Source organism: Bubalus kerabau, chromosome 6, assembly GCF_029407905.1.
Source record: "Bubalus kerabau isolate K-KA32 ecotype Philippines breed swamp buffalo chromosome 6, PCC_UOA_SB_1v2, whole genome shotgun sequence".
NCBI lineage: Eukaryota > Metazoa > Chordata > Mammalia > Artiodactyla > Bovidae > Bubalus > Bubalus kerabau.
Genome location: NC_073629.1, coordinates 91,926,625 through 91,954,147, shown reverse-complemented (window position 1 = coordinate 91,954,147; position 27,523 = coordinate 91,926,625). Strand labels below are relative to the sequence as shown.

The 27,523-nt window shown below is 48.0% G+C and overlaps 2 protein-coding genes across 2 annotated transcripts in view; one reads left to right on the top strand and one right to left on the bottom strand.

Moving 5' to 3' along the window:
* Positions 1-3,878, top strand: part of CIMAP2 (ciliary microtubule associated protein 2) — a 31,529-nt gene extending 27,651 nt beyond the window's left edge. Inside the window, exon 10 of the mRNA XM_055587114.1 lies at positions 3,812-3,878. Within this exon, the coding sequence (XP_055443089.1) occupies positions 3,812-3,878 (67 nt within the window). The remainder of the gene's footprint in view (positions 1-3,811) is intronic.
* A 7,856-nt stretch (positions 3,879-11,734) lies between these two features.
* Positions 11,735-27,523, bottom strand: part of DHCR24 (24-dehydrocholesterol reductase) — a 34,503-nt gene continuing 18,714 nt past the window's right edge. The window contains exons 6-9 of the mRNA XM_055585782.1: positions 24,900-25,043; positions 16,516-16,713; positions 16,168-16,346; positions 11,735-14,676 (exon numbers count right to left, since the gene is read on the bottom strand). Of these exons, the coding sequence (XP_055441757.1) occupies positions 14,523-14,676; positions 16,168-16,346; positions 16,516-16,713; positions 24,900-25,043 (675 nt within the window). The 3' untranslated portion in view covers positions 11,735-14,522. The remainder of the gene's footprint in view (positions 14,677-16,167; positions 16,347-16,515; positions 16,714-24,899; positions 25,044-27,523) is intronic.

The following is a 27,523-nucleotide window of genomic DNA, read 5'->3' as shown; positions in this document are numbered from 1 at the left end:
GAGGAAGGCTTTCTCCTCTTTCCTTGCTATTCTTTGGAACTCTACATTCAAATGGGTATATCTTTCCTTTTCTCCTTTGCCTTTAGCTTCTCTTCTTTTCTCAGCTATTTGTAAGCCCTCATCAGACAACCATTTTGCCTTTTTGCATTTCTTTTTCTTGGGGATGGTCTTGATCATTGCCTCCTGTACAAGGTCACAAACCTCTGTCCATAGTTCTTCAGGCACTCTGTCTATCATATCTAATCCCTTGAATCTATTTGTCACTTCCACTATATAATTGTAAGGGACTTGATTTAGGTCATACCTGAATGGTCTAGTGGTTTTCCTTTTTTTCTTCAATTTAAGTCTGAATTTGGCAATAAGGAGTTCATGAGCTGAGCCACAGTCAGCTCCCAGTTTTGTTTTTGCTGAGTGTATAGAGCTTCTCCATCTTTGGCTGCAAAGAATATAATCAATCTGATTTCAGTATTGACAATCTGGTGATGTCCATGTGTAGACTCTTCTCTTGTGTTGTTAGAAGAGGGTGTTTGCTATGACCAGTGCCTTCTCTTGGCAGAACTCCATTAGCCTTTGACCTGCTTTGTTTTATACTCCAAGGCCAAATTTACATGTTACTCCCCATAATTATCTTACAATTTGATAAAATCTGAAGTGAATGGCAGACATCAATACTTCCTCATGATTACTTGAGTAGGCATACTGACTTTTTAACAGTTTAAACTAAAGTCCCATTCCTTGTCCAGAAATCTGAAACTGAATCATAAATATCCATTTTTATAATAATAATAATAGTAAATTCTTATATTATTGGAGTTTATAATATTGAAAGTGATTTTATATGTATTTACTGTACACAGTAGCTTTAAATATTTCTTCATTATTTATGTGTCTGTGTCGGGTCTTAGTTGCAGCCTGCAGGATCTTTTGTTCAGCCATATGGGTTCTTTCATGGCAGTGTGCGGACTCTGTAGTTGTGGTGCGTGGGCTTCATTGCTCCATGGCACGTGGGATCTTAGATCTTAGATCTTAGACCAGGGATAAAACCCGTGTCCCCTGCATTGCAAGGCGGATTCTTAATCACTGGACCAGGGAAGTCCATACAGTAACTTTAAAAGGTAGGAATTACTCTCAATATTTTTCAATTGGGTCCACTGAAATTCAGAGAGAGAGAAAGGGATTTCCTAAAGTTGCTGCTGGGCAATAGCATTCATGTGTGCAGTCTTCAGAAATTAATTGAGCACTTACTAAATGCCAAGTGTATCCTGGCTACTAGAACATTGCAGAATAGAATCAGAGAGACAGCAGTTCTGTCCCAGAGAGGCTCCCAGCTTTCTGGGGAGGGCACTCAACCCCTTCTCTAGAGTTATAGGGCAATATGAGGAGGAGGATGAGGCAAGAGGGCCCAGGATTTTTCTACATCCAGGCTGTAGGGGAAGTTTGTTAAGCCTATAGCCTTCTGGAGGATGAGACCAGGAGGAAGGACCCTTTGAGCCTAGGAAGTCTAAGGCAACAAATAGCCTTCACCATGATCCGCGTTCTCTTCCTCATCCCACCTGTCCATACCTGATCACTCCCTTTTACCTCCTAGGCCTCTGTGCATGCTATTTTGGTGGGAGATTTGGAAGTTTGGACAGGGGACTCAGGAAGTTCAGTGCAGAGTCCCCTTTCCCCAGGGCTCCTAGCTATGTTCTTTGCACGAGGGTTCACTTCTTTCAGGGAAGAGGAAAAAAATTAGAGAGGAGGAAAGTGCATGAGCAAGGGAAAGGAAGCAAAAAATCTCAGGGCATGTCTGGAAAACACTGGACGGTTCATTTTGGATGATGTGTGCAGTGTGTAAAGGGCAATCGCAGAGAATAAGGCTGGTGAGTTTGGCTAGGTCAGTTCTTAGAGGCCTTGATTCTGAAGCTAAGCTGCTCCGACTTTATCTGACCTGTGAGAAGCCACAGAAGAAATTCTGTAAAAGATTTATAATAGTACGACCTACAGCCAGTAAAATTCATCCTTTTTAGGTATACAGCTGTATAAATGTTTTCGTGTTCGGTGAGTTTTGACAAATGCATATAGTCATATCAAAATAAGCGAGATATAGACTATGACCATCGCCCTCAAAAGTTTCCTTGTGCCATCTATAGTCAGTTTCCTCCCCCTTTCCCAGTTCCGAGCAACTGCTGATATGATTACCAACACTATAGTTCTGCCTTTTCCAGAGTGTCGTATAAATGGAATCATGCTGTATATAGAATTTTGTCTGTTTCATTTTGCATTGTTCTTGAGATTCATCCATGTTGTTGCTTGGATCAGTAGTTTGTTCCTTTCTAATGCTGACTTATGTTCCATTGAATGGATGTACCACAGCTTATACACTTTCAAGGAGAGGGACATTTGGTTGTTCTCAGCTTAGGCAATTTTGGATAAAGTTCTACAAGCAGTCCCATATAGGTCTTCATGTAGACATATGCTTTCATTCTTCTTTGATGAATATCTAGTGTAGAATATCTAGCTCCCTTGGTAAATATACATAAAACTTAATAAGAAGCTGCCAGACTATTTTCTGAAATGGTTGTATGAGTTTGTATTGCCACCAAAAATATGTGTAGGATCTAACTGTCCTACATTTGATATTATAAGGCCCTTTTTGCTTCCAGCTTTAGACAGCCTAATAGGGGTATCTCCTTGTGGCTTGCATTTGCATTTCTTTAATGACAAGATGTTGGCCATCTTTTCATGTACTTCCTCCATATCTCTTGCACATTTTAAAAAATGGTTGCTTATTTTCTTCTATTAAGTTTTGAAAGTCCTTTATATATTCTAGGCATACATCCTTTATCAGGTATGTGTTTTGCAAATATTTTCTTTTGGACATTCAAAAGGGGCTTAACAGGAAGTAGCTCTTGTGTTTTAAAGAGGTGCTCTGTGGCCTTGTGGGTAGAGGAGTGGGATGGGGCTGGACGGAGACAAGGAGGCTGTCTTAGTGTTAGGTGAGAGCCGAGGCTCTGAACAGGCCAGGGCAGTAGACTGGGGAGGAGTGAAAAGCAGAAGGCCTGGAGACCCACCAGATGGCTGTAAAGGCCTCTGTGGCCCTCTGAGCCCTTCCTCCTGCCTTCCTTCCTCTGACAGATATTTGTGGACACCACCTTTCAAGGTGGTGTGTGTGGACACACCTGAAACAGTGTAGGCAATACAATACACAAGAAATATCAGTAAAGAAATCGAGGTCTTGCCTTCATCAAGTTTACGTCTTGATAGAGAAGACAGACAACGAGCAAACACATACACGTGTATGCCATAATGGCTGGCAGACATTGTTAGACACACAAAGCAAGGAGTTCTTATGAAATGCCTCCTTCACAATGGTTACTGAGAGTGAACCAGAGAAGAGTCTTCACGTGTTCCACTCTTAGGAAAGAATCTGAGCAATAGGAAGAATGCTAGACTGTGGTCAGGGGCTCTGGGCTGGAATTCTGGGCATCAGGGTGACCTTAGGCAAATTCTTTCATTTTTCTGACCCTCAGTGTCCTGATTGGAATGATCTTTTAGGCACTAGGATTTCGTGTTTGAAGTTCTTACAAACCAGTTGAGGGTCTGATGAGCCAAACTAGGTACCTAGCAGAGGACTGCCCTTAGAACCAGGCTGTTTTGTTGGAAAAACTCTAGAGGTCAGCAGTTTGGCCTCTCACTCAGTGTAGGTTCCCCTGGGAAGTACAACCAATAGGTACCTCTTCCTCCCCTACAGGTGCCTCTCCATGGATGGGGGGCTCACATCCTTCCCAGGGACCAGTTTCATTTTCTCTTTCTCTGTGTTTTTTTAAAGGGAAAGAATCACACCTTTTACTAAGGGGAAGTGTGTGCCAACTGTGGATCATAATTCAGATCCTTAAAGCTGCCCATGAAGGACAACCTGCAGTGACCGGAGGACCTGAAAGCCTGAAGACGAATCTGGGGGTGGGAGGGTAGGAGTGGGAATGGGGGTTCTTGGAGAAAGGGCATATGGGGGTGCCTGGGAGAGGGGGAAGGGTGTGGTGGGACCACTTTTGCTGGAGACACCTACCAGAAGGTCACGGTGTCTTCTGGGACAGCAAGGCCAGATATCTTTTGATACCAGAGATCGATTATCCTGAGAATTCAAATTGGCCAGTGACATGAACATGGGAGCCAGACAGCAGATGGACTAAAGGAGTGGGATGTGGTTGACCCTCTTGGAACCCCTCCTATTCTAAAGCCAAAATGCTGACTCCCTGTTCAGTAAAATCCAAAGAGAGTTGGCAGAGTGTAGCATATGTCCTAAGGCAGCTGTATGCCCTCTCCGGGAATACTCCATCTCCATCCTAGGATGCTTCTGGAAGCTTGGCAGGGCCAAATGCCATAAGAAGTTGCTGACCTCCTGGGAACGTGCAGCCATTGGGAACAATCAGTTACACCCCTCAAGTCAGACCTCGCGGGCATGGCAGTCCAGCCCAGTGGTAGGTCTGCACAAGCTGGTCACAGTATCCTGAGCTTCTGCCCTCACTGTTTTCGAACAGAGAGAGATTGGGTGGGATGGCAGGAGTGTGCTATTCTTAGGGAAAAGGAGACAGGCTCAAGGCTTCAGTCACAAAACCCACATCATGATAAAAATACTTCAGACACCCTTAAGAGCACAGGTGCTTTATAGAAAAGCAGTTACTTCCTCACTCATGTCAAAATGACTGTTTTGGAAGAAGTAAAACTGTTACTATTCACAGGTGCATTGTCTACTAAAAAAAAATCCTGTTGAATCCTCAAAAAGGCTGATAAGCCAAACTAGTGCACACCAGGTCTAATAAGTCAGCAGTGTTTCAGGAAATAAGATCAATACACTCAAATCAACAATTTCTGTACACTAGCAATAGAAATTGAAAATGCCATATATAATAACACCAAAATGTGAAATACCTAGGTATAAATCTGACGAAAGATGTGTAAGATTTGTATAGTGAAAGCTTTAAAAAGCTTCTGAGAGAAATTAAAGAAGACCTAAATAAAAGGAGAGATATACCATAATCATGGATCAAAAACTCTGTTCTTAAGATGTCAGTTCCCCTATATCATCTATAGATTTAATTCAATACTGATCAGTCCCAGTAATATTTTTTAAACTGACAAGATGCTCCTAAAACTTATATGGAAAAACAACAGACAGAAAATAGCCAAAATAACTTTGAAAAAAATGAGTAAAGCTGGAGGACAAACATTACCTTACTCCTCCCTGGTGTGGAATGGGATCAGGATAGACAAATTAATAAAATGAAGAATCCAGGAACAGACTCACTTATCTATGGACAACTGATTCTCAACAAAGGTACAAAAACAATTCAGTGGTTAAAAGAATAGTTTTTTCAACAAATGGTGCTATAACTATCAAATATCAATATGTAAAAAACAATGAATTGTAATCAGTGACTCACAGCATAGAAAAAAAAAAAAAAGTCAAAATGAATCACAGTCCTAAATGTAAAACCTAAACTACAAAACTTCCTGAAGAAAACATGGGAAGAAAACTTTTGGACTTCAGGTTAGGCAGAAATTTCTTAGATATAAATGAACAGTAGACCTTTGAACAACAAAGGTTGAACTGTATGGGTCCAGCAGTTCAAGTATGAGCTGCTGTATGACGATCTGTGGATACAGAGGACTGACTCTAAAGTTATACATCGTTTTGACTGCACAGAGGGTCAGAGACCCTAACTGCCATACTATTTATTCAAGGGTCAACTGTATTTGTTCCTTTATAGATCCTACTGTGGTACGGTATGAACAAATAGTTAAATTGGACTTAATTAACATTTTTAAAATTTATTCTTCAAAGACACTGTTAAGAGAATGGAAAGACAAGCCACAAAGTGGGAGAAAATATATCTGATAAAGGCCTTTGCCATGAGATACCAAAGTAATATGTGTTATAAACCACTTTGGAAAAGTTTGGCAAGGGACTTCCCTGGTGAACCAGTGGTTAAGACTCCTCGTTTCCATTTCAAGGGGTGCAGGTTAGATCCCTGGTTGGGGAACTAAGAGCCACATGCCTTGCAGTGTGGCCCCCGCCCCCCAAAATCCACTAAGCTCAGGGATAGTTTATTATCAAAGAAAAATGATGGAGCAAGATTAACCACTCGTGTGACCTTAACAATAGAATTAAGATTTTAAAAAAATGAATAACTGTGTGTAATGGGGAACAGACCCCAAAATGAGATCTCAAGTTGCCCTACAACCAGCGTGAAAGGAGAATCATAACCCCAGGAGAATAAGGAGAAACCACACCCAAGTCTAAATTTTTAAAATGAGTTTTTTTTTTTTTAACAGTTTGGCAAATTAAAAAGTTACCCATATACCAACCACATGATCCAGTCATTCCTTTCCTGAGAGTTACCCAAGAGAAATGAGAGCATGTGTCCATACAAAGACTGTACAGAAATGTTCCTAGCTACTTCATTTGTAGTAGCCCCAAACTGGAAACAACCCAAATGCCCATTAATAAGCCAAGGAACAAACAGTTGTGTATATCCATACAAATGTCAAGACTAACCAAACTGCCTACTTCTAATATGTGCAGTTGATTATGTGTTAATTGTATTTCAATAAACCCTTACAGCTTAGGAGAAACTAAGGAGCAAACTCTGGGAGATACTGAAGGGACGGGAAGCCTGGTGTCCTGCAGTCCATGGGGTCGCAGAGTCAACATGACTTAGTGACTGAACAACAGCTGCAACAAAGGAGAAAACAGCTAAATGCGATGTAGGAACATAGATAGGATTTTGGAAAGAAAAGCAACATTAGTGTTAAAATTGGTGAAATTCAAGTAGGGTCTGTGGTTCAGTTAATATTATGCCAATATTAATTTCTTATTTTTGATCATTATACTATGGTTATGGGTCTTCCCTTGTGGCTCAGCTGGTAAAGAATCCACCTGCAATGTGGGAGACCTGGGTTTGATCCCTGGGTTGGGAAGATCCCCTGGAGAAGGGGAAGGCTACCCGTTCTAGTATTCTGGCCTGGAGAATTCCATGGGCTGTATAGTCCATCAGGTCACAAGGAGTCAGACACAGCAGAGTGACTTTCACTTCACTTTGCTTCACTATGGTTATGTAGAAGATATTAACAGAGGAAGTTGGGTGAAGGGGATATGAGAACTCTACTGTCATTGCAACTTTTCTGTAAATCAAAAATTAATACAAAATAAAAAAGTTAAAAAATATACACAATAAAACTTGTTTGAAGACTGCTTTATCTTATAGAATAAATATAATTTAAAAATATATCTTTCACTTATCACATAACTCAGAGTCACTGTCACCACAGAGAAAGTCAGCAAGTTAGGAGTATAAGAAAAACCTGTGTAATACTTTAAGTTGGGCAGTTCTCAAGTACTTTGCTGTGAGGTACCAAAATACTGTGTGTTACCAACATCACATACACTGAAGATGGACATCTACTTATGATGCAGCAGAAGGTTCTCTGGTGCCATGGAAGGCTTCCTTTCATGGAAGGTTGGAAGAGCCATGGAATTAACACCCTTCAGGAGCTGCTCTCAAGCTGTGGACCAATCAAAGTTGGAATATAGACACCCAGCTCCCTCACCCTCTGTGGGATATAACTTTGAGGTGCATGTTTTACACAGGCTTTCAGAGTTTTTTCCAGTGCAATTAAAGTCAAGTTGCCCACAGTGGTAAGCTTTTTTTTTCTTTTTAAATATTATTTATTTGGCTGTGCCAGATCTTCGTTATAGCACACAGGATCTTCGATTTTCATCGTGGCACGTAAGATCTTTAGTTGCAGCATCTGGGATCTTTAGTTATGCCTTGTGAACTCTTGGTTGAAGCATGTGGGATCCAGTTCCCTGACCAGGGATGGAACCCTGACCCCCTGCACTGGGAGCAAGGAGCCTTAGCCACTGGACCACCAGGGAACTCCTGTAGCCTGCTGATAATGCAGACTTCATTGACTGTCATCCTTGCCCATCCCCCTACTAGTGTTTTCTTCACCTTCCAAATAAAACTAGTCGCACTCAAATCCTTGTCTCAGGGTCTACTAATGGGGATACCCTAACCCAAAGCACTTGTCAGTATTTTTTCCAGCATCCCAGTGTGTCACCTTGCCCACTCCTCCTCTTTGGGCACCACTGTGCTACTCCACACAACAACTCCCTGTCTGTCCAGTCTCTCCCTGCACACCCCAATAGGGGTTGACTGTGCAGTCAACAGCCTAAGGCCCGACTTACCAGGGAGTTCTCAGGCAGCAGTCCAGATAGTAAGTGCCTGCATTGAAAAACCCAATCTTTCCTCCTCAATGCCTCCTTTACTATCACTCATAATACTCACACTTCTGATACCAGATTGTGGGATTTTTCCCACACCAAGTGATTCTCTGTGACACCAGCTGAGTGTCCTACAATTTAACTGAATCCTGACAGTACCACATGGAGATAGCATCAGATCCCACAGGGTTAAGGGTTGCCCCCCACTTCAGATGCCAACTGCAAGTAGTATATCCCCTAGTTACAGCTTCAAATTGGAGGGTCCCATGACCTCCTCCCTGCTTGGTTTCCATTATTTGCTAGAGTGGCTCATAGAATTCAGGAAAATTCTTATATTCACATGTGTACTAAGCTTCCCCAGGTGGCTCAGATGGTAAAGAATCTGTCTGCAATGCGGGAGATCTGGGTTCGAACCCTGGGTTCGAAGATCCCCTGGGGAAGGGCATGGCAACCCACTCCAGTATTCTTGCCTGGAGAATCCCCATGGACAGAGGAGCCTGGCGGGCTATAGTCCAGAGAGTCACAAAGAGTTGGACATGACTGAACTGCTAAGCACAGCACAGCACATGTGTACTAAAGGATATGATGAAGGACACAGATGAAAAGATACATAAGGTGAGGTCTGGGACAGTCTTGAGCACAGGAGCTTCCATTCTTGTGGAGTTGGAATGTGTCCTCCTCCCAGTATGTGGGTGTATTCACCAACCCAAAAGCTCTCCAAAGCCCCATAATACTGGGATTTTTAGAGAGGTTTCCTCACATAGGCATGATCAATCATTAACTCCATTTGCAGTCCCTCTCCCCTCCCTGGAAGATGGGGGTGGTGGTGGTGGTGGTGGTGGTAGGGGCTGAAAGTTCCTAGTTTCTAATCATGGCTTGGTCTTTCTGGTGACCACCCGTATCCAAGAGCAATCCAGGTGCCCACCCAGAGTCATCTCATTAGAGCAAAAGACATGCCATCACTCAGGACATTCCAAGAGATTTAGGAGCTCAGTGTCAGGAGCTGGGAGCAGATCTATCAATCTATCTCTTTATCTATATATGGATATAAATAGATATATATGGATTTATTTCTACCATCTTGCAGTGCCCCATTTCCCCCTTATCATTCCCTTGGATCTGCTTCCTAAAGGGAACCCCATGGGGAGAAGTGTGATGGGCAGAGAAGGATTCCGCTATTTCTGGGTTCCTTGGCTCAACCATCTTCAAACCATCTGTAATCGGCAGTTCAGGCAGCTATAATAAATTACCATAGATTGGGTGGCTTATACAACAATTTATTTCACATGGTTTTGGAGGCTGAGAAGTCCAAGACCAAGGTGCTGGAAGATCTAATGAGAGCACTCTTCCTGGTTTGCAGATGAACATCTTGTACCCTCAGAGAGGGCTAGCTAGTTCACGTGTTTTCTTAGGACACTACTCCTATCATGAGGGCTCCAACCTCACGGCCTAATTAACCTTCCAAAGGCCCCATCTCCCGATTCCACTATGTTAAAACATCAACATAGGAATTTGGGGTGGGGGGGTATATAAACATTCAGTCCATAGCATCAAAATGCCACCTCCTAGACCTCATAAGGGCTTCCCAGGTGGCTCAGTGGTAAAGAATCTGCCGGCCAAGCAGGAGACACAAGTTTGATCCCTAGGTTGGGAAGATCCCCTGGAGGAGGAAATGGCAACCTACTCCAGTACTCTTGCCTAGGAAATCTCATGGACAGAGGCACCTGGTGGGCTACAGTCCACAGGGTTGCAAGGGTCAGACATGACTTAGTGACTACACAGCAGCAGCGGACCTCAACAAAGCCTCCCAATCTTTCACAACGTAGCATGCCAGGCAGTCACCTGCAATAACTAGACTTGTCCCACAGGAAGAAACCTGTAGGCCGTCTTAACACCAGGACGTGACCAGAAAGCATAGTTTTGAAATATGTCTACATTCAACTTGGGTAGTGTGTGTGTATGTGTACGTGCACACACACACGTGATCTTTCTTATATCAGCCAATTTTGGAGAACCAATTGTTGCAACTCTGGCATGAATGGTGTCAGGACACGGCCCATGTAGTTGAGGGCATGGTCAGGCAAGATGGTCCCCAGCAGAAGGAACTGCTCTGGGTCAAAGCAGAATCCTCTGCTGATTCCTAAGCGGCTTCCTTTCTGAGCTGAGTTCATGCAGAGATCCCTGATTCCCCACCACGTATGGGGCTCAGCCCAGGGTCTGCTTTCACTGTTTCTGGCCTGGAGCTACTCTCAGCTGGCTCCGGGTGAGGCTCTTGAAGCATTTTGTTGTTGTAAGACTAGATGATGAGTCTGCAGCCTTGTTTAACTCAGTAAAAAGCCTCAATGTGGCCTCCAAGCAAATCACTTGACCTTTCCTGAGCTTCACTTTCCTCATCTATAAAATGGGGATAAAACTGACCCGCTTTTGTTACAGGACTGTGAGGATTAAAGAAGATATTATATGTTATATGCTATTCATATGTAAGGTGATATTTAAGGCTTCAACTACAAAATCTGTTTTTAGGACATGAAAAGATTTCTCTTCCTTCAAGGAGAATTTACAAATCCTGATTTGTGAAACTCAACACCTGGAAAAAGAATTACCTAAACAGTTCCTCTCAAATAACTGTAGGATGGGACCCTGACATCACATATATTTTAGGAATGTCCATCAGGTATATCTAGGATTTGCATAAAGCTTTATTGCCCTAAACTCAACCCTTATATCTCTGTTCATGTAATGAGGGTGAGTGAATCTGTTCTAACAAGTAGTCCTGAATAGGCAGTGACACAGCCACAGTAAGTTTATTTCTTGTTCCCCTAACAGACCAGGCCAAAGTCCAGGCTGGTGGGCAGTTTTCCAGACAGCGATTAGGGGATCCAGGCTCCTTCCCCGTGTGACTTTGCCACCGCCCATGGCTGGGTTGTCACCAGCATCGAAGTACCAGAAGACAGGAGACCCTCACACAGGGTTTTCCCACTGCAGCTCACATTCTCTTGCAGAGACTCTTAACACAAGAGCACACCCGAGGGCAAGGGAGGCTGGGAAGTGTGGTCCAGGGCTGTGCTCAGAGGGAGGAGTGGGTTTTAGTGGACAGTTAGTAGTCTCCACTGGTCTGTAGACGAGGAAATAGTCGCAACAGGACTAACTGATTTGCCAGAATTAGTCAGGTCATCCCAGTGACAAAGCCAGGACTGCGGCCCAGAGCTTCTGACAGTCATGTTTGAGGTCTTACAAAGCACAGCCCCACTTTGAGTCATCACCTCACCTATTCTCACTTGTCTCCTAGCTTCCCAGTTTCCCCCTGTAGTCTGTTCTCTACCCTGCAAATAGGAAGATATTATTAACATCCATGCCAGATCATTGTGACAAAGATAGAAATTCAAAAATGGGGAAGAAAATTACCCTGGCCCCTCTACCCTAATACACCTGTCCCTCCGCCATGCCATCATCCAGACCTGGGTGTGCAGGTTCAAAGGGAAACTGGCCTGGTGAGGGGCAGAGCCTGCGCTTGAACCAAGACTGCCTCCACATCGTGGTCCCCAGAGCAAGAAATGACAGAGGCTACTTTCCAGGTCACACTTTTATTTTTACAGAAGGAGCAGCCACACAGCCACAGGGACATGAAGTGTTCCGGACAGTAGGCACAGTACCTGCAGCTGCAAGAGCCTGCTAGGGGGACCCATGCCTTTCTCTGTGGTCCCCATGATTTAAGAAAAATACCACACATCACACACTGCCACCCCCATCCCCACCCCCTCCCTTCCCGTAACAGCTAATTATGCATCCTTCCAGCCAAAGAAACTGGCTAGAATCTGGATCTTACAGAAAAACTTTCATGCAGCCAAGAAACTCAGGGTTCTGGAAGGGAGAGGCCTCTTCTTATACTTTTCACAAGTGCTCCCCGCACCCCACCATGTGCCAAGTTTAATTCCACCTGAAACCACCACCTGGCTGGATAGTGACAAGACTGGCTGCAAGAAAGAGCTGGCAACTCAGCTCGACATGCTTGGAAGACTGCCCCTTTCTAGGCAAGATATCACTGAAGCAAAACATGACCCTGAGGCTGGTGTGACCCCAAGACCCTCCCTCCCAGCCCCAGGTTCTGGGCAAGGTCTGTGAAGGGCAGGATTTTGGTTTGTAGGACTGAGGACAACAGAGGCTGCTGGCATTTCTGGCCGCACTCCCAGGGGTCCAGGGACAGAGGCCCCACTGCTGAAAGGATGGGGCCTTATCTTGCTCGGGTTAACCCTTCCTCTACAGCAAGTACGATCATCAGTTTACCGCTGAGCAAGAAGCCCACAGGCCTCACTGGGAGAGCTAGTGCCAGAGTTCACATGCTTTGCATACAAGCGAGAAAATGAGGTTTCTGATTTTATGCCCCCTCCAGAGGCCAAATGGGTAAGAGTGGTTCCTCTGCCTTCTGAGTGCCCCAAGTGCACCTGGCACTCCCAGGACCACATCAAGACACCACAGTGAGCCAAACCCGGGGTGGGTGGAGTGAGCCTCGGCAGCCAAAGTGTGACCCTGGGAGGCTTCTGGCAACCAGTGGGGACAATGACACTTCCTTGCAGGCCACAGATGTGCCTTTCTGAAAAGATGAGAGCTGGCCGTGGGCTGAAGGAAGGATCTGAAATGGCAGACAACCCCCACCTGGACCATTTACTTTCCCTCTGACTTTCCACGCAGACGAGGCTTTCTCGTGGGGTTCGCAACCACGGTGTTTAAGACAGCCGTGCACTTCTAAAGCAGAAGAGCCTTGGGTGGGCTTGTGTACATGGATGTGACAGATGAGGAAACTGCAGCTCAGAGGGACAAATGACTTGCCCATGGAGGCAGAGCTTGTGAAGAATAGTCAGGACTGAAACCCAGGCCTCCCAGCTCCCAGCCAGTGCTCTCCTCTATTCCAGAACATCACTGCCTGGCCCAGCTCACTTTAATTCCCTTACATAATTCCCTCTCAGAGTCTGGGTTTTCAGCTGAGGCTGGGCAGTTCTTAAGATGGAGCTGCATAAACAACCAAGCTTTAATAGGTGGGCAGGGGCCTGGGAAGGTTTCCTTCCTTCTGGAACAGACACGAAGCTAACTTTTCTCTGAGCTTAGGATTTGTAAGGCACTAAAATTAACTACAGCTGGAGGTGGGGAGAGGAAAAAAAAAAAAAAAAAAGGAGGGGATGAGTGGTTGGAGAAATCAAGTTGATGCTGTTTTCTTTCAGCGCCACAGTGAGGATCCCCACGAGACCTAAGGATGACAGGCTCCATTTTCCTGCTTGGTGTGGTCCCCCCACCCCGAGTCCCAGCCCCACTGCAGAGTGGAGGACACACCCCAGCAGGTTGAAGCAGGGTCTGGGGACAAGCGGCATGGAGGGTGAAGAGGCAAGAATGAGCCCAGGTCCTATGGATTCAATTCAGAGCCAAAACCACTCACCCCACCTGCCCCAGGCCCAGACAGGGTTCCACCCTGAAGTGTCTTCTCCAAGCACACGGTCCTCTCTGAGTGGACTTGGGCAATGGTTGCGGTGGGCCTGCAAGCCTGAGCATGAAGGAAGAAGGGGCAGGGCGTCACCAAGGAAGACAGAGGGAACTTTGGAATCAGACCTGACTTTGGCACAGCACGTCTTGGGCCCGCCCACCCCATCTGTTGCCCTCCCAAGAGCCCAGCGATGGAAAGGAACTTTCTTTCCTTCCCTGCGCGAGGAACTCTTCTGGCTGACAAGCGATGGCAGTGAAATTCCAGGGCACCCCTTTCCACCAAACCTGAGCCCGGGGAACCTGATGTGGACCTTCCCGGACGCAACCGCTGAATTCAAAGCACTTTAGTCTGATGCCATGCTGAGCAGGAAGCCGTGCTAGTAGCAGCTGCCAATTCTTGAGCACGTCTACTGCAAAGGCTGCCTGACTCAGGTGTCACAGCAGGCAGGGAGCACTACCCACCACAGCTTTCAACACATGAGGAGTCGGGCTCAGAAGGGCTCAGTGACTCGCCTGGAGTCACACAGCTAATGAGTGGCTGAACTGGGAACTGGACTCAGGTTTGTCTGACTCCAAATCTCACATCCTTTCCACTCCAGCCAGCCGCCCCTGGAAGCTGGGAGCAAGCCGTCAAGGCCATGTGGGTAGGGGGTGTCTCTGGAGGGGTTTCTTTCTCAAAGTGTGGATCTGGCAGAGCAGCCAAGCTTGAGTGAAGGGTAGATGCCTTCTGGCCCCGGGGACAGGGTCCCCCCTCGTGTCTGCCTCCTCCTGGGCGGGCTCTGGCTCAGTGCCTGGCAGCCTTGCAGATCTTGTCGTAGACCTCAGGGAAGGCATCCTGGCAGCCGAGCTGCTTCCGCAGCCTGTGGTACAGGGAGCCGTCGAACATCTCCCAGAACTCCTCCCGGTCCATGTAGCAGTCGGCATACAGCATCTGGAACCTGCAGCGCAGACACAGGGGTGAGGGCTCAGGGGCGGGGCGCAGAAGCCCCAGGAGGGGAAAGGGGTGCAGAGAACTCCAGTCACCCCTAATGCGCCCCTAGCGCACTGCCTGCTCTGCAGGGCAGGGCGAGCTTTCGGGGGATTTGTTTGACCCCCCTACTAACGAGCTAGTGGTTGAGGTTGGCATGAATTTTAACCCCATTTTGCAGATGGGGAGTCTGGGCTCAGGGCGTTAAGTGGCAGCAGAGGAAGAGTTAGAAGGATGCAGTGTGCTGCGTGTCTGCTCCCCTGATGCAGTTGCCAGGCCGCTTTCTTTCCCTTTTTTGACATTCAATAAGCTGCACGTGATGAAAGCATATAGCTCGAAGCTACACGGATACATTGTATAATACGGGAAATAGACCCACTATTTTATAATAACTATAAACAGGGCATGTGTTCATGCTAAGTTGCTTCAGTCCTGTCCAACTCTTTGGGACCCTATGGACTGTAGTAGCCCTCCAGGCTCCTCTGTCTGTGGGATTTTCCAGGCAAGAATACTGGTATGGGTTGCCATGCCCACTCCAGGGGATCTTTCCAACCCAGGGATCCAACTCGTGGTTCTTATGACTCCTACATTAGCAGGCGGGCTCCTTACCACTAGGGGCACCTGGGAAGCCCATGAATAGAGCATGATTTTAAAAATTGTGAATCACTATATTGTATACCTGTAATATATAATATTGTACATCATCTAAACTTCAACAAAATAAATATGGAAAATAAGCAAATTTTTAAAATACATTAAAAAAGAAAACCACAGCTTGATAAGTTCGATGTTATATAATGTCTATAACCTTGAAACAGTCAGCTCAGTCCAGACAACAGCCATAGCCATCCTCACAGCCTGAATTCCCTGGTGCCATCCATCACCCTCCACACCCCCAGGCAGACCTGCCTTCTGTCACTATGGGTTCAACTGTGTTTTCCAGAATTTTATATAAACAGCATATATATATATATATATATGTACATGAAAATAGAACCATACAGTACTCTTTTTTCCTGGCTTCTTTCAGTCAGCATAACTATTTTGAGATTCACCTACAGTCTGTTTCAGGACATTTCTGAACAATGCTCTGTCCAGGCCTCTGTGTGGCTTTCATGGTCCTGAGTCTTCCCTCCTCCGTTTTGGTCTCCAACCTGGAGCGGGAGCCCCTGGGTATGTCTAAAGCACCCCCATGGCCTGCCCTGCAGTGGGGAGTGGGGTAACTCCTGGGTTTCTGGCTCTAGCAGCTGGGGTATACTGTTGGGATGCTCAGTGGAGGGGCGGGGGACGCACGTATAAGGGAAGGCTAAGAACACCTGTAATTCCACCTCCTTAGAATCTCCCAACTCCCTTTCTGAATATGAGGGGTCGTTCAGCACCCAAGGGTCTGGCCATGGAGCTTGCGTCTTGGCCTTCCCCGCACCCTCCCAGGGCATTGTCCACACTCTGGGCACTTGCTCACCCATGCACACTTCGGACAAACTTCTCCAACTGCCTCATGCAGGACCGGGCTTCAAAATGCTTCACACGTGGCTCCCCGTAGGCACCGATGTCGACATAGAGCTCGGCCTCGTCTCCCTTGGGGTGCACCAGGCCTGGCTGGCTGGGTAGGATGAACGGACACAGCCAGATGGGGTAGACCTGGGGGCCGGAAGGGAAGGTCAGTGCTTTTCCTCCCACAGGTGGAAGGCTCGCAGCCAGTCCACCCGACTCCTGACCAGAGGAGGGCTGCCTGGGGCCCCCCGCTGCCCAAACAGCCATCTCTCCCCTGCTCCCCGCAAGCCCCGGCTGAGTTCCCAGCCCCGCTCACGTGGATGTCGTTGTGGAAGGTGTGCAGGGCCTGCGGCAGGCACTTCATGGGCACCAGCATGTCCTGTACCACGTGGTGCTGCTCGTACAGCTTGCGCAGTGTCTCGCCCTGGGTCAGCTTCAGCAGGGAGATCTTGGGAGGCACCATCCAACCAAAGAGGTAGCGGAAGATGGGGTTGTTGCCAAAGGGGATGATGTCCTGAAAGACGAGGGTTGGGGATGGAGAGAAGGAGCCCAGCAGGGCCCAGTGTCCCCCTGGGCCAGGACCTCCCTGGGGGCTTCGCAGAAGTATGACGGGTCCACTCCTATCTGCAGGGGCAATGGTGGTACCCAAGGTTAACCCAGCTGGATCTGGGTTTGATTCCCAGCTCTGGCATTTACGAGTTGTGATATCCGTGGGCTGGTGACTTGACTTCTCTGAGCGTAGTTTCCTGATCTGTAATATGGGACTTGTGAGAGTGAACGGTGAATACCAAATGGAAGGCACCAGCCTGGGGCAAAATGACAATGAAGCTATCGTTGCTGTTCTGGTTGTTGAGGTCGCTGTGGCGGACACAGTGCAGGCGTTCCATAAATGTTTGAGAAATAAATGCTGCTGACTGCCAAGACAGATGGATACCCACAGAGCTTAAGCAACTTTCCCTAAGGTCACACAGCCAAGTGTGTGTGGAAAAGGTCTGGTGCAGACCCAACAACGAGCCTTCGGTTTACAGCATCTCCTGAGGCCTTCTCTGACACCCCTATTAAACTGTCACTGCTCCCCATCCTTCCATACACACAACTGCAAGTTCTTGCTCACCGGTCAAGGCCAAGCTGGACAGCTATCTTCAACTCTAGACGCTTCCTCTTGTTCCTGTGGCCCCTCATGGTGCCACCCGCCTGCCTCCCCCAAGCTGGCCTCTCAGGAAACCCCCCTGAGCAGGGCTGGCCTTCCTCTTCTGTGCCTCCAACTGCCACGCAGGAGGAGCCCCCTGCTCACGATTGTCCTCTCTGCTCCCAGCTTGCCATCTTCCTCAAGGTGACCAGCGTCCATCTGGCACCCCATCCTCACAGCTCCCGGGACCTTGAAGCCAAGGCGTTCCTTCCTTCATTATGTAATGACAAGGTGCCTATGTGCTCAGGTGTGAGGTTCTGTGCTGGGTGCTGAAGATACCCAGGTCACCAAGACGTGGTCCCTGACCCCAGGTGTGGAAGAGGTGCAACAGAGAGAGGCAGCACATAAAAGGGTCCACGTCAGGCTAGGGTCAGGGGCAGCTTCCCAAAGGAGCCACCATGCTAGGCTTCGGAGGCTGCGTGCCCCTCCCCTCCCCTCGAATTGCCTCCTCTGATTGCCAGCCTTCTTCCGCAAGGAAGGGAGGGGGCCTGTCTGCTTTCTTCTGTTTGATTCCAGCTCCTACACCAGTTTCTGGAATACAACAGGAGCTTAGAAAATAGCGTGGCCTTTACTGTTCTCTTGGTTGTCTTTGGAGAAGCCACACAGCAGAAACAGCAGAAACGCTCCGCAAAAGCCCAGCCTCCTTCCACAGCCCTAACCACTCATCATTCCTCCTCCATCCCAGTCTCGTTCCCCTCCCCAGAGGCAGGCATTGTTAGGAATTATCTGTGTCCCTTCCTAGAGACATTGCTGCACAGACAAGTCTGTGGGCTTAAAAAACCTGCAACTCACAAATGGCAGCATCTGCTCGGTTCCTGCTTATCACTGGACCCTGAGCATCAGCACACAGGGTGCCACTGCGTTCTTTGTCCTGGCTTCCTGACCCTGTACAGACTGTCTTGTTTTACTGCACTTCTGATCTGTGACTAGTGGTCTCTGACATCATACTCTGACTCACTGAGGGCTCAGATGATGGTTAGCATTTTTCAGCAACAAAGTATTTTTAAATTAAGGTATATCCTTTTTTTTTTTTTTAAGACCCAATGCTGGTGCTCACTTAATAGACTATACTATATTATAAACATAACTTTTCTATGTACTGGGAAACCAAAAAATTTGTGTAACTCACTTTATTGTGATATTTGCTTTATTGCAATGGCCTGGAACCCAACATGCAGTGTCTCCAAGGTCACCTTTCATGGGCTTGGGCTGCAAAGTCCTGACTCCTGGCCTCAAGGGGAGACAACTTGGGAGGATCACACAGCTGCAGACCTCCCTGTGGCTTGGCTAAGGTCTTTGCTATGACTGTATCACACCTCGACTTGTCTCTCCGCCCACCCCTACTTGCATTTTCTCTGGCAGCTGAGGATCACCAGAGTTCCCCGAAATAAACTCCCTGTGTGCACATCTCAGTAGTAAAACACCCATCCTTTCAGACTCTTCCTTTAACTTCAGGCAGTAAAGGCTAGTGTTTAGCAGCAAGAGGTGGAGCTTAACTCCCCCAACCTTGGGTGACTGGAGACTCCACTCTAACAGGAGAATACGGAGGGAGTCGCAAGGTGATGAGACGGGGTCATGGAAGGCACTGAGGACCCCTCCGTGGTCTCTCTGGATCACCTGCTCTGGGGGGAGTCTGCTGCCCTGTGGTGAGGCACGTGAGCAGCCCAGGTGGCAACCAACAGAGGCTTCTCATTGACAGCCACCTTAGGGGGCCTTCCAGAAGGCAGGGTCTCATCTTCCTAAAGACTCTAGCACACCAGCCTGACCGACACCTTGACTGCAACCCTGAGCCAGAAGGACCCACATCATTGCTCTCCAATCTCTGACCCTCGAAACTGTGTGGTAACAGATGGCAGCTGCTTTCATCTTCAGAACGTGGGGTGAATTCATCATGCAGCAATAGATAACCCTTACTATTACACTCTATCCCTTACTGAGCGGTGTTAATTTGGACAACCTAAACCAGCTTCTTCATCTGTAGAAGGGAAGTAACACCAGGACCTACTTTTCCAGGGTTGTCAGGAAGATGGAGAGAGTGGCATAAAGTGCTTGACGTAAGAACTAACACATAAGGAGGGATTAATGTTAACTACTGTGACTCTCATTCTGATGTGCTCTCATGTACTTTGCTGGCTCCTCTTGCCTTTCCTGTCTCTTAAATATCCCTGCTCACACCTCCCACAACCTTAACACTGCTCTTGGCAGGGATAAAGGAGGAGTTGGGAGTTTTCTGCTTTTGGCAAAACTTTCCACCAAATCCTCTGGGCCTGGACACTCCTTGAAGCAGGACTAATAGGGATGGAGGAAGCCCAGGGCTCCCCAGGCCTTGAGGAACCAACCCTCTTCTGCCCACTCCTGCACCCCTCACCACTGCCCCACGTTCTGCCCAGAGACCTCGCCCATATTTAGAACTGACCCGACACCCCCTTGTAGGACACCACCAGGTGTAAGTCTTTCATGCCTGACTTTCCTGTTTATCCTAGCTGCTGTGGACTTCTGGGTACCTCTAACCAGCATCCCTGCTGTGCTGCAGCCACGCAGTATCTTTTCATCTGATCCCACCAGCTACTGTTCCCCATCTCCCAACCCCTCCCCTGTGCTCTCTCATGGTCTAACAGCAGCAAACCCGCTCCATCCTCAAGTTATTCTCTCAACCATCTACTTGTCTCTGTGCTCTTAGCTGATACCTGACTGCAGCCCTCTGACGTGGTATCATTTTCTCTCCATGACCCTCTGGGGTAGATGGAGGTGAGGTGGGCTCCTCTTGGTCCCTCATTACTGCTTCGAGGTCTCTGCCCCTCCTTTCCCTGGAAATCCTCAGTGACATCCCCACCACCTCCACCCCCATCAGCCCCCGAATGCCTGGATCACTGCCACCTTCCCCAACACTGATGCTATCACTGATATGGTTTAACACCTGCCCCCCATTATCCTGTTTGTCCTTCAGCAGTCTTCCCTTTCACCTGGCCTCTGCACTGACTTTTGCATCACGCTCCTGAGCAGAGGATGACAAACTAGAGCATGTGGGGATCGGTCTGCAAGTGGATCCAGCCCACTGGCTAAATCCGGCCCCTGCCTGTGTTTATATATAGTTTCACTGGAGCACAGCCACACTCATCTGTTCAAGTGCTGCCTGGGGCTGCTCTTGGGCTACAAAGGCAGGGCCAAGCAGCTGTGACAGGAAGTATGATCTGCAGAGCCTAAAGCCTTTGCTATTTGGCCCTTTAAAGAAGTTTGCTGACCTCTTGATGTTATATTCACTACCTCTGTTGACTTGGGGGCAGGGAATAATGTCAGAGCTATGAGTTGAGTTTATTCAGTATCTCACTGAGATTGCAGCCCAGAAGACCCACTTTCAGACAGTGCTGTGAAACTGTTGTGAAGAGGTAAAGGTGAGGTCAAGATGTATGTGATTTTGGCAAAGGATACATGTCATCCAGGGCTTCTCTGGTGGCTCAGTGGTAAAGAAACTGCCTTTCAATGCAGAAGACACAGGTTTGATCCCTGGGTCAGGAAGATACCCTGGAGAATGGAATGGCTATCCACTCCAGTGTTCTTGCCTGCGAAATCCCATGGACAGAAGGAGCCTGGTGGGCTACACTCCATGGGGTCACAAAGAGTCAGACATGACTCAGCGACTAAGCAACAATTGCCATCAAGCACATCTCTTGGTTGAAGGTTGTTTGTAGTTACAAGGAACAGACGTCTTATTAATGGTTTTATTGCTTTACTAAGTATGTGAAGATGCAAGAGTTTTGGAAAATTTTCTCCTCAAAATATCTTCTAACTATGTGAAGGTCTGTTCTGGTAGTTTGCCCAGAGCACAGACAGCGTCATTCTTGATCTTTACCCTGAATTCCTTTCAGGGTGTGTTGAAGGTCAGCGACTGCAGGGGCTAAGGACTTCATTCCTGCAGAACTGGATGCTGGGGGAAAACACCACAGTTTCCATTTCACGAATTGGTCCTCTGGCCACCACTACTCTCCCTTCCTGCTGCTTATGCCCTCCAGTGCTCTGACGTCAACTCTTCACCCCAAGGGGCACCCAGGCCAGCATGTCAGTCCCATGATGGGGGACTGATGTCAGCCCCACATATCCTCACCACCCCCTCCCCCAAGCTGGCTCCGAATTCATCATGACTGTGTCCCAGCTTCTCCAACTCTGCCTCACTTGTCTTACTCATCTGCAAAATCTCAACCGTGGTTAAATCTAACTTTCTCCTTATTCTCTGTCTCATCTACACAGCTGAATGTGTGAAAACCTACAGCCACCAGGGCTAGTCTCTGTAAATGCACACTCAGGAATCTTTGGCAGGCCCACTGTTGCCTGGCAACCCTATGACATTTTCCCAGTCAACTCATTCCCACTCTCCAAGGGACAAGTTCCAAACTCCTCTCTTCTCAGTCCTTCAACAACCCCTTGCCCCCTCATCTTGGCTGAAGTCCTTGCTTCCTATTTCACTGAGAAGCAACTGGAAGAGAAGGCCCACACCCCATAGCAACTGTTCCATTAACTGTCCAGGGGTGACTCTCCAGGCCCCCCGCTAAGGGCACCCTCTCTACCCGAGCGCAGGATCCGCCGTGCTCAAGGCTCACCCTGCGAGCACACCCTCTTTCCTGCCCTGCCAGCACATCAACATGCAGTCATTTCTCCCTTCTGTTGTCTCCTCTCGATCCCACATCCCCCTCCGGCCACCACCCTATTTCTCTGCTTCCCCCAATACTGAGCCTTCCTAGATCTCTGTTTTCACTGTCCCCACTTCCTTGTCTCCATTTTCTCTTTAACTCACATCAGGCTTTCAGCCCCATGACTCAAGGTCATCAGTGACCAGAGGTCAATTCTTTGTTCTCGTCTCACTCAGGGACATTTGACACATTTGTTCATCTTCCTTCTTGTCACAGTGTCCAGGTTGCCAGTTCTCCTGGGTTTCTCCTTCCTTCTGACTGAGGCCACCTTCTCCTCTCCTGGCTGGTTTCTCCTCCCCTGTAGGGCTTGGCTCTGGGACTTGTCTTCTTTACCTTCCCTCACTTGTTTAGTCCCATGACTTTAATTAACATCACTCTGCTGATAGTACCCACAGTGGTATGTGATCCTTCAACCTTTGAAGATCTGACATGTGTGCCAACTGCCCACTTGACATCTCACCTGGATATCTGAGAAGCATCTCACGCTGACATGTCCCAGACCAAACTTCTAATTTTCCTTCCCAGACCCCTCACCCACATTGCCCATGGCAGTCAGTGGCACCTCACATCACCCAGTTGCTTGGGTCCCTAACCTTGGAGTCATACTCTGTTGGAAATCCTGTTGGTTGGTTCAATCTTCGCAGTACCTCCCAGATCTGAGGCTCCTTTCCTCCTCCACTGCTACCACTCCAGACAACAGAATCCTTCTTTCTTCTCTTCCACTCTAAGTCACCCTACCCCATCCACTCTCCATCCAGCTGTCAAAACTATTGTTTTAAAACAAAAATCAAGTCATGTCATTTTTCTGTACAAAGTCCTCCACTAGCTTTCTTATCACACAAAGCAAAACAGAAAGTTCTCCCCTGAACTACAAGAACCTACATGATCTAGGTTCTAGCTGCTATTTGACCTCATTCTCCACCATGGATCTAGCTAAAGGGCCTTCTTGCTGTTTTTTAAAAACATGCAGGCTTGCCGTGACAACTTGCATCCTGCTGTGATGTAAAAAAATGGAGTTGGACCCCCACCTCTCACCAAATATACAAAACTTGAAATGGATCAAGAACCTAAATATAAGAGCTAAAACTATAAAGCTTTTAGAAGATAACACAGGAATGAATCTTCATGATTAATGCTAAATCTCCACTGGATTTAGCAATGGATTCTTACAGATACGACCCTTAAAAGCATGAGTAACACAAGAAAAAGTAAACTGGACATCATCAAAACCAAAAACTTTTGTAAATCAAAAGGCATTATCAAGGCAGTGAAAGACCACCTACAGAATGCGGGGAAATATTTGCAAATCATGTGTTTGAGAAAGGTCTAATAATCCAGAATATATATAGAACTCTTAAAACAACAAAGATCAACAGGGTAATTAAAATTGGGCAAAGGATCTGAATAGATAGTTCTTCAAAAAATATACAAATGGCCAACAGGCACTGCAAGGATATTCAACATCATCAGTCATTTGGAAAATGCAGACCAAAATTACAGTAGGACTCTACTTCTCACGCACTAGGATGGCTGCAGCAACACACCAGAAAGCAGCAAGCACTGCTGAGAACGCAGCGATGCTGGAACCCTTGCATGCTGTCGGGAATGTAAAACGGCCCACCACCGTGAAAACGTCTGGCAGTTCCTCAGTAAGTTAGACACAGAATTATCACACAGATCCAGCAGTCCCACTCCTAGGCAGAGACTGCCCCCAAACCAAAAACTAGTATCCAGATAAATTTGTGTACGTGAATGTTTACAGCCGTGCTATTCACAAAGCCAACAGGCGGAAACAACTCAAATGTCCACCGGCAGATGAGTGGAAAAACAAACTGTGGTTCATCCATACAATGGGGTGTTTTTCAGCCACACAAAGGAATGATGTACGGATACATGCTACAGCGTGGATAAACCCTGAGAACAGCCTTAGTGAACAAGCCAGACACAAAAGGCCATGTGTTGCGTGATTCCATTTATATAAAATGTCTAGAATAGGTAAACCCGTAGAGATGGAACACGGACCACTGGTTGCCAGAGGCTGGGGAAAGAGAATGGGGAGTAACTGCTTAATGGGTACAGGGCTTCCTTTCAGGGCAATGAAAATATTTTAAAACTAGATAGAGGCAGTAGACACACGATATCATGAATGTACCAAATATACTGAATTGCATACTTTAAAATGGTTACGTTTATGTTTTCACTTCAATTAAAAAAAAGGAAAACAGCAACTCAGCCAGCCCACTGAGGAGCCGTGCTCTGGTTCTTCCTCTGCCTGGGGCACTCTCTTGAGTTCTGCCTGGAGCACTGTCTCGAGTTCTGCCTGGAGTACTCTCTCAAGTTCTGCCTGGTGTGTCTTCCCCATGCTGGTCTCTGCTCATAAGGCAGCTCCCGAGAGGCCTTCCCTCACCCCCTATTTAAAATGTCACCACTCCCCATCCCTCATGGCACAGTAGCAAATTCTTACCCACAAGTCAAGGACACGCCTGACAGCTACCCCCAGCCCTGGGCAGGACCAGTCGCTTCCTGTGGCCCTTCTCAGGGCCGGCGGCTGGCCGCTTGGCCAGGCTACAGTGTCTCAAGGATGGGACAGGTCTGAGTTCCCCAGAGCACCCAGCCAGGGAACCCACTTTCTGGCTGGTACTCGGGGAAACTCTGCTGCTTTATGGAAGGCGGCCATTTCCGCAGAAGGAGACACTGCGCTGCCAGGTGAGTGGCTGCTCCGGTTCCTGAGAACAAAGCCACTCTTCTCCCCCAGGGGAGGGGAAACTGCGCCGGTTCCCAGCCTGGCCAGGAGGAGCCAGGACTACTGGGAAATCCGAGCCTCACCTGGAGCTCCCAGAAGATGCTGCGCGTGTGGCGGTGATAGTAGTGTCTCAAGGGGATGTACTCCAGGCCCTCTCGGTTTGTCTTCAGGTAGTTCTCCACGTGCTTGAAGAACCACGGCTTGTAGTAGTTGCCAATGCTGTTCAGCTGAAATGCCAGAGGGCACCGCTGTCAGGCTCCAGACAAGCCCCAGAGGCCACTGGGGTGTAACAGAGATGCCTGGCTTCTGTTCAGCACTCCTGGCCTCCCTAGAGCTCTTTCATGTCTGTTAATCACCTTGGAGGCTCTTGAAAGCTGGATGAGGTTAAGCACAGCGGGCTTTCTCTAGCAGAGAGAGCAGAAGCTCACGGAGGTTAATGGTGAGCCCAGGGCCCAATGGTGAGCTCCTGACAGTCTCGAGAGCTCAGCCCCCTCCTTCTCAGGGAGAGAACTGAAGAGCTGATGCCTACTGAGGTCGGCCACAGTGCAGTGGTCCGCACAGGCATGTTCCTCCCTGCCTGCCTCCCACGAGGCCAGGGTTGGCACAAACACTGAGTGGGGCTCACCCGTCCCACTGGGTCCCCGGCTGACAGTGTTTACTGACCAAAACGCTTTCCCTGCTGCCCTGGACCAAGCTCCACATCCTCTGGCCAAGGCATTCCCCCCACAGACAGCCAACATCAGAGGGAGAGGCTCACTGTAAAGCTACGGCTTCCTGGCATTGAGCCCCGCCGTCTCCAAGCCTCAATCTTATGTTTAGCTGGTGTCTTCTTCAGTCCTAAATGGTTCAGGACTTTACCTACTGTGTGCCCTGGGGTGACTTAGCTTCTCTGGGCCTTAGCTTATTCACCCATGAAAGGGACTGTGGGTCGATGCTTTCAGAGAGAGAGGCAGGGCAGCTGCCCAGAAAGGTCACAGGCTCCAGGTTGGGTGGCCGAGGCCTGGCCCTCACCTAGTAGCCCACTAGCTGTGTGACACTGAGCAGGTCACTCTGAGCTTGTTTCTTCACATGTTAAATGGCAGTAAAAATAGATACTTTGTGGGAGATCTTTGTGCCTGTTAGAAATTACATACATACACACTGCAGACGCTTGGGCCCATTCTCTGGGGATGGGAGAGGCACCCAAGTTTTATGGAGCAGGTGAGATAACAGCCAGCTGGGGCTCAGCAAATGGACAGGAGGAAGCAGAGTGGAGGCCACATAGGAGAGGGGACCATTGGATAGGGTAAGACAGGAACAGAAGCAAGAAGTAAGCAAGGCCAGGGTCGCTGGAGAATAAGCCTAGCATGGGCTAAATGCCCACGAGGGAGGTGGCCCCAGCACCCAATGTGTTCATTCTTTACCCCCTCCATGACCTTGTAGACATGCATTATCTCCTCCAAAACCTCCCACAAAAGATGTGTCCCTGTCTCACTAACCAGGAGAAAGAATCATCAAGGTTAAAGAGACTACCCAAGGCCACAAGGCTGGCGAGAGGCAAGGCAAGAACTCAAGCACATCCCCTGTTGCAAAAGAACGCCAGGGCTGGATGGCAGAGAACCTTGAATGGGAGGTTCTGGAATGTGGGCATTATTAAGAAAAAAACAGAAAAACAACTATTAATTTTTTTTCCTGATTCTAAAAGCAACACACGCTCCTGGTGAAAACCTTAGACACTGTAGAAATATGTAACCTGAAAGAGAGATGCCCCTGTAGCCTCACCCTCCAGGGGGAACTACTGAAAGCTAATATGTGTTCATTAGGTTTTATTTTCACACACACACATGGGTTTATAGAAATGGGACTACCCTGTTCCTGCTGTTTGCCAGTTTGCTTTTTCCACTTTTGATGCACTAGGCTGATCCTGGAAGGTTACTTAACCTCTCCAAGCCTCATTTTCAGTACAGGCAAAATGGTTGGAAAGACTGAAACAGATAATATAGAAAGTGCCAAGCACAATGACTGCCCACAGTAGGGGCACAGTATTCAGTTCCTGCCCCCTCTCAACGCCCTCAGCTCCTTGCCAGTTCCTTCCACCCCAGAGCCAGGCAGCCTGTGCCTTCCATCTGTGGCAGCCAACACTTGCAGCCCATCTAGGTATCGCCCTGTGTGCAGGTCCACTCAGCTGAGAGGTCACTCTGCAGGGAGTAAACATGGCCACAAAGCACAGGCTTTGAGCCTGGGCTCAAATGGGCTAAAGAGCCTGTTGGTTCAAGTCAGTCAGAGCATGGAAGCAGAAGTCGCCATAGGCTGGCCTCCACCTGTGTATGCAAAGAAAAGTCAGGCCCAACAGGAACGGAGCAATCTGACCTAACCCCAGGCGGGCCTGGCCACATACATGGCAGTGGCACCAGCTGCTTGATGAACCCAAGACTTGGAGGTACCTACTCACAGGTGCTCATGACTCATCAGGAACTATATGTGTCAGAGAACCCCGGGATGGTACGAGTCTCCCAGGGCACATGGCAGCCCACTGGCAGCCGAGAGACCACAGGAGCTCCAGTACCAGCCCGAGCATTCAGATTACAAGCCACTTCCTATCTCTGGGCCTCCCCTGTAAAATGGGTGTGGACCAGCTCCTCTCAGGATCTGTGGGGTGGACGGGCCACATCCTCACCGGGTGGGCAGTGCCTGGCACCCAGGGACAAATTCCTGAGCAGCCTGCCGA